The following is a 6,405-nucleotide window of genomic DNA, read 5'->3' as shown; positions in this document are numbered from 1 at the left end:
GTATCCTGGCCTCACTGTGCCCATTTCATCCTACTGTGGCCAGCATGGCTTAGGACACAGAGAGGATAGAGATTACTGTAGATTTCTGGTTTTGATCTCACATTGTTGCCCTAAACCAGACTGATCACTTTTTCTGGAGCCACAGCACATTGGAAAAGTAGAGGCCATGCCCATGAAGCCAGGGTCCATATGCAGGTAATGGACAAGTGTCTTTTCACAAAGTTAGGACTCAGTCAATACCTCATGTAAGTTCATTTAGTATCAAATGTCCACCATCTTTGTGATACAGATTCAGGATTCAGTATATACTCAAGCTCAGAGTTCCCCCTAGAGCCAGGATCAAGTCAGAATTTCTCTTCTCTTGTGACAGAAGCAAAATATTCATAGTCCTGATTTCGTGACAAGCTGATGTGCATAGAACACAGAGCCTTCCTATTGGATTTGTATAAGAATGGCCACAATGGGTTCATGTATTTGAATAACTGGTCTCTTTGTGTAGAAACAGTTTGGGAAGGATTAGGAGGTGTGGCTTTTTGGAAGAGATGTGTCACTAGCAATAGGCTTTCAGATTTCAAAGGACCATATCATTGCTAATTAGCTCATTCTGCTGGGTGATTGGGTCCAATATATGACCTCTCAGCTACTACTCCAAGGCCATGCTGCCTGTCTGCTGTCATGCTCCTCACCATGTGCTCATGAGCCCCACCTCTCTGGAATTGTGAGTCCCAAACCAAATGCTTTTTTTATACTTTCTCTGATAATGTTATTTTCTGTTGGCAATACAGAAGTAACTGAGACATGTCCATACCAACAGGGGATGTCATAGCATTCTGGTTCTTCTCCTTCCTCTTCAGATACCAACTGGTAACTGTCCTGTCAGTAGACCAGCTAAAGGAACCAAGTCAAGAGCAACATCAGTCATTGCCATACGAAACTAAACAGAGGCCCACCAAATCATTACCTCCTTCCAGCCCATCACTATGTCACCTACATGACCTCAAGTACACCACTATTACCCTGTGCTGCTCTGTGCAGACCCTTGGAGGGACCCAGTAAGGTTCTGCACCAAAGACACAGAAGGACTGTGTAAAATGGCATATCCATAGAAGGGCCACCTCCAGGTCTTTACACCATTGGTGCATGAGTTGTGTTGCCATAACTATTCTGTCAAACATGGGAAGATAAGGATCAAATAGAGCCTCCATTGAGAAGAGGAGAAGACACAGGCCGCCTTGAAAAGAATGTAAGGTCTCTGTCTGGGACATTCCCGCAGCTGTTTTCTTGGCCTATGGAAGCCACTCCAGGCTCCAGGCTGTGACTTACAGAGAAGGTCCTGAGTAAGAGTTACATTCAGGTGACTGAGGATGAACTGGAGCAGTGGGCATATCTAAGAGGGAGATGGGGTGAGGAGAGGGAGAGAAAAGAAAACAGATGAGACTTTGCTGGCAACAGGCTGTTTACCCTCCCTTGACAGAGGGCCTCATTTTCAGGACCCAGGAACAGTTAACCTTAGCTATGGAATTGTAGCAGCCTGAATCAGACTCTCTTGGGATGCTGAGAAACCACATCCTCAGGATGTCAGAAGTTCAGGACCTGAAGACTTAGTACCCAGAGCCCTAACACCCTAGACTCTTGTGCCTTGAACTATGGAACCAAGGATCTTTTCATTTCTCAGAAGGCTTCCACCCTCGATGAGGCCCAATTTCCAATTCACTGCAGATTCTCATTCCACATGCTTAAATACAGATGTTTAAATAAGGTGTGTTAATTACAAAAAAAGCAGCTTAAATAAAGATGTGGTACACAGATGTCATAAACACCTCAGGTCAGCACCTGTGATTTCTGCCTCCCTCTCCCTGAAACACAGCTCATGAGGAGAAGGAGCCTACAGACCTCCCAAAGAGAAATCTGTCCCACCAGGTAAACAGTGTCCCGAGTTCCCCCACCACACCTACAATACCTCTGCTGCCCACACTAGACCTAGCTCTGGGTGCAAAGATCTCAGAACTTACTTGGTTCTGCAGCAGGTATGACACTAGCTTTGTGACAACCGCAGATAGATTGTCAGTAATTGTGTTGATAGTGGAACTTCGCCTGGAAAAGAAGGGACTTACAAAGCTTGGTCAAGAGTTCAATATGAACAAGAGGGTCCTATGGGGCTCAGGTGATCATAACCCTGCTCTATAGTCTCATTACAGAATGCTGCCCAGTAGACCCTCCCTGAGCATCTGGGCATCTCATGTCTAAGAGGTGGCTTCCTCCGTGCCTGGGTGCTCATCACAGCCCTGACACAGCATCATTCACTCAGCCCCTACTTAAAGAACACCAGGCTGATCCTTTGGGCACTGGGCAAAAACAGTCAGCCTTAAACCTGTTTCATCAGCAAGTCTCACTGAGGTTGCTTCCTCGCCTTCAACTCTCATCCAGCTGTCATCTTCTGGAGCAGCCCATCCATACCAAGGACTGATGGGAGTGTTGGCTCTTCTGTGCCCTGCTAAGTATGATAGTTTGTGTGGTACTCTATATTTTCTTTGCATTCACTGATGAATGAAATACCCTTCTGCCTTTCTTATCCTTTTGATATGCTCTAGGAGACAGAGAACCTATGTGGCTGCACCTAATGAGTCTCTACCGCATAGCACAATGCCTGCCTGCTAGAGAACAGAGTTTTCACTAGAAAATAATCAGAGAAGAGAGCTATGTAGATAACTTATTCCACAAAAGATTTTCCTTGTAAGCATAAGAACCTGGTTCCCTTTCTAGTAGCCATATTTTTTACAAAGGAAAAAAGAAAATGCAGCTAATAGCAAATTCTCAGCACTAGGAAGACAAAAATGTGTTGATTCCTAGAACTACACAGTCAATCATCTCAGAAGCCTGAGTATGGAGTATGTGCAAACTGCATCCTCTAAGGATGAAGCTGTAGACTTGTGACAGTGTTGGTACTTGATGCTAATCAGATGGTGGATTCCATTATGCTGCTTCGAAGGTGTAGAAATAGGATTAAAGTCAGGGGTCCTAAAGCCTCCCTGAGAGCCCAGCTCTGCTGGAATGGATGAGTCTTACCTGCCCAACAAAGATATGGAGATTTTGTCTGCACTCGTAGAGCATTTTCCTGCAACTACCATGGGAAGGCCGGTCTGAGAATTGGTTTGAATACTGACTGGAGTTATGAGGTCCAAGGAAATAGCGACATCAACCAGAGGGCCAAGTAAAGGGCTGCAGAAAACAAGAGTCATACTGGGAACAAGTCTAGAAGGCTTTGCAAGTTGCTCTGGTTATCATCTCTCTGTGTAATGATGAATGGTGTCTGTGGACAATATCAATGGTATAATAATAATGTCAACATGGTACATATTCTCTATGAAATTTACACATTTGTATGAGACTTCTCTGAGTCATGCATATTTAATACATGCAAGGTTTTTCTTTTCATGAGACTAATACTTAAATTGACTACTAACATTTTCTAGCATAAATTCCCAGTTCTTATTTAAAGTACTGTATCTGGTTTACTCCATTTAATAATGACAATGAAACTAGGACAGAATCACACATTTCTAGTGAGAAATCATGAACATAAAATGTTTAAGTACATAACAGGATCCCAGAGCTCATGGGTTGTAAGTATATAAAATAAAACACCCACCCGCCACGCCAAGGGCTGATGATTGAGGCCCGGCTTGCACACACTCTAGACAAATATTCTTTCTGAAAGACACCTCCAAACTCTAAAAAGACTTTGACACAGGTTCTTGTTCATTTTTCAGAGTCTCTCACTATAAATTTAAAAACCTTAAAACTCTAATTTACTTATCTAGGAAGAATAATCAAAATCAACTGTTTCCAGGTTCTGGGAGAGATACTATCTCATAATTAATGTGGCACCCTCACCACCTTGAGGCCGATTCCTGATGTTGACTTCTGAATTCCACAAAGACATGTGAGTGCACACATGCAAGAAACATATATTACATAGAAGATTCTTTTGAAAGAGACTTAACATGGCCTCTTTTCATTAGAATACTTCATCAGAGGTGCCCTTCTTTTACCGATTTGGAAACTGGGGCCAAAGGACACAGCGTAGCTAGTAATTAAATGCCTACTCAAATCAGCCATGTTGCACTGCACCTCCAAATCCAAGTGACTCATACTCACATAGAAACAGTGCCACTCATAGCCAAGGGCATCCTCAAGTTGATGCCTTTGCCATCTGAAGACAGATCAGCTTTCAAGTCCAGGAGTCTGAATTCATTGATTTTCAACCTGCCAAAAAACCACATAAACCTTCTTGTCATACCTCTTTCCACATTAGCTCCTCTCCTCGTTGACCTCTGGTCTTCACTGCATCCTGTGCAGAAATGTGAACAGCTACACTCTCAGGTGCAGTGGACAGAGGGAGGAACACAATAAGCAGCAGAGCCAGAATTTGAGCCCAGGACTCTGTGAGTCAGAACTCCATGAATCCACTGCTAGGGATTAAAAAGTTTAGATTCCAGATTTCTGTCTCTTGAAAGAACGTGGACTTTTACTCTGAGGTATATTTAAAGAATAAATGTGATATTCTTTGAGAAAGGCTTTAAGTACCAAGATGCAGGTGGAGATGAAGACAAGAGGAACATTCAACCTGAGCCTAAAATTACCTACTGTGCGAACTCAAATGCATGAACTGTCCACACTGGTCTTGTAGCCCAGATTCAGATTTACTCAAGATCTAATGAACATTGCCTTAGAACCCCTCAGCTCTGTGGGGGTATAAGAGGATTCTCCATCTGTCTTTGATATTGGGAAGTCAGGTAGCCTCTTTTCTGGAAGCAAAGAACAGCAACTTACCCTAAACCATTCAGAGATGAAACGAGGTTTAATTTGCCAACGCCCTGTGAGTTCACTGTTTGCACAATGCTGTTCTTGGCTGATAACCAGTCTGAGTCTTTCTGAAGAAACCCCACATCCAGATTCACTTTCTGAAGATCATCTGTCAAAAATAGTCATCAGTCAGTCCCCAGCATCACTAGGGCACACCTCTAATCCAAGCATTCTGGAAGGCAGAGGTAGGCAGATCTCTGTGAGCTTTAGGCTAGCCTAGTCTACAAAGCTAGTCCAGGACAGCTAAGGCTACACAGATAAAGTCTCTCTCAAAAAAAAAAACAAAAATAGAGAGAGGGAGAGAGAAGTGGATACATGTTCCCACCCATAACCAGAAACTGAGAGGAGGAGACTATGATCTGCATGTAAGAGTCATAGTAAAAAAAAAATAGTTAATTAATTAATATCTTCTCCTGTGGTTATATTGGTAAGTGTCTATTAGAGTATAAGGTAGCACTTTTCATTTCTAAACTGACAAGTAAGGCAGAAATTGAATAGCTGCACATTTCTCCATAAGCCACCCATAAAGGTCAATACTGCCTGGCAGCCTCTGCAATTGCAGGCAGTATTTATTAGGGGTTTTCCTGGGACCAGCTTGGTGAGGGGACCTATATTGACTCACCTCCAGAGGGGGAATTCAGAATCTTCCCAGAATCAGAACCCAGTACTTTCAAATTATTCAAGGAACTTAAAGCATTATTCAACAGTGATTCTGAGGTGCCAATGATCAGGCCAAAGGTGACAACAAGGCTCACAAATTGGAACATCTTTGGTCCTGACACCTGGATGGTATTGGAGGAATAAGAAAAAAGAAAAAACCCACAGTGAATGCCTGTCATTCTCACATGCCCCTTCCCACAAGACACATGTTTTCTGTTCACAATAGGTAAGAAATAGAGCCAACAGAGATCCCCACATTCAGGAGTGGATTTTTAAAAAGCAAGGTTTAGTGCACAATGGAATTTAATTTAGTCACAAAAGAGGAATGAAATCATGACATTTCAGAAAAAGGATAGAAGTAATTGTGTCTAGTAAAATTAGTCAGATTCAGAAAGCAAAAAATACCTTATTTTCTGTCTTCTGCAAATGACATTTAAATGTAGATAGAAAGATAGAAAGAAAGAAAGATAGATAGCTAGATGATAGATAGATAGATAGATAGATAGATAGAGAGAGAGAGAGAGAGAGAGAGAGAGAGATGATACTATATGTTTGAATGTGTTGAATGTGAGGGGGCATAAATATTTTCACAATGTGAGAAGAGAAGAAATCTTAAGGGAAGAGGACAAGAGAAGGGGTGGAAAGAAAAATTAAATAATACATGACATGAGAGCAAAAGGAAGGAGGCAGAAATTAACAAGAGGTGGGGTAGGGAAGGACATTAGGTGAGGGAGAGGAAATATGAACTAAGTCTGTAGGACAATGCCACAGTGAAACACACTACTTTGTATGGTGAATTTAAAAACCCTAAAGATAACACAATAGAATAATAACTTAGGAATATGCAAAAGCAAGGTGGGCAAAGTAGGGAAAGTTTAG

General features: G+C 42.2%; 1 protein-coding gene across 1 annotated transcript; it reads right to left on the bottom strand.

Moving 5' to 3' along the window:
- Nucleotides 1-1,125: 1,125 nt before the first annotated feature.
- On the bottom strand, nucleotides 1,126-5,633 carry Bpifa2 (BPI fold containing family A member 2). The gene is made up of 6 exons (XM_051144823.1): nucleotides 5,489-5,633; nucleotides 4,834-4,975; nucleotides 4,159-4,266; nucleotides 3,067-3,219; nucleotides 2,013-2,094; nucleotides 1,126-1,164 (listed from the first exon to the last, which is right to left on the bottom strand). The coding sequence occupies exons 1-6, from the start codon at nucleotides 5,631-5,633 to the stop codon at nucleotides 1,126-1,128; spliced, it is 669 nt and encodes a 222-aa protein (XP_051000780.1).
- Nucleotides 5,634-6,405: the final 772 nt, after the last annotated feature.

This window comes from Acomys russatus, chromosome 4 (assembly GCF_903995435.1).
Source record: "Acomys russatus chromosome 4, mAcoRus1.1, whole genome shotgun sequence".
In the NCBI taxonomy this organism is placed as follows: Eukaryota; Metazoa; Chordata; class Mammalia; order Rodentia; family Muridae; genus Acomys; species Acomys russatus.
Note: the sequence above shows the minus strand (reverse complement) of the source record. Positions and strands in the feature narration are given on the sequence as shown.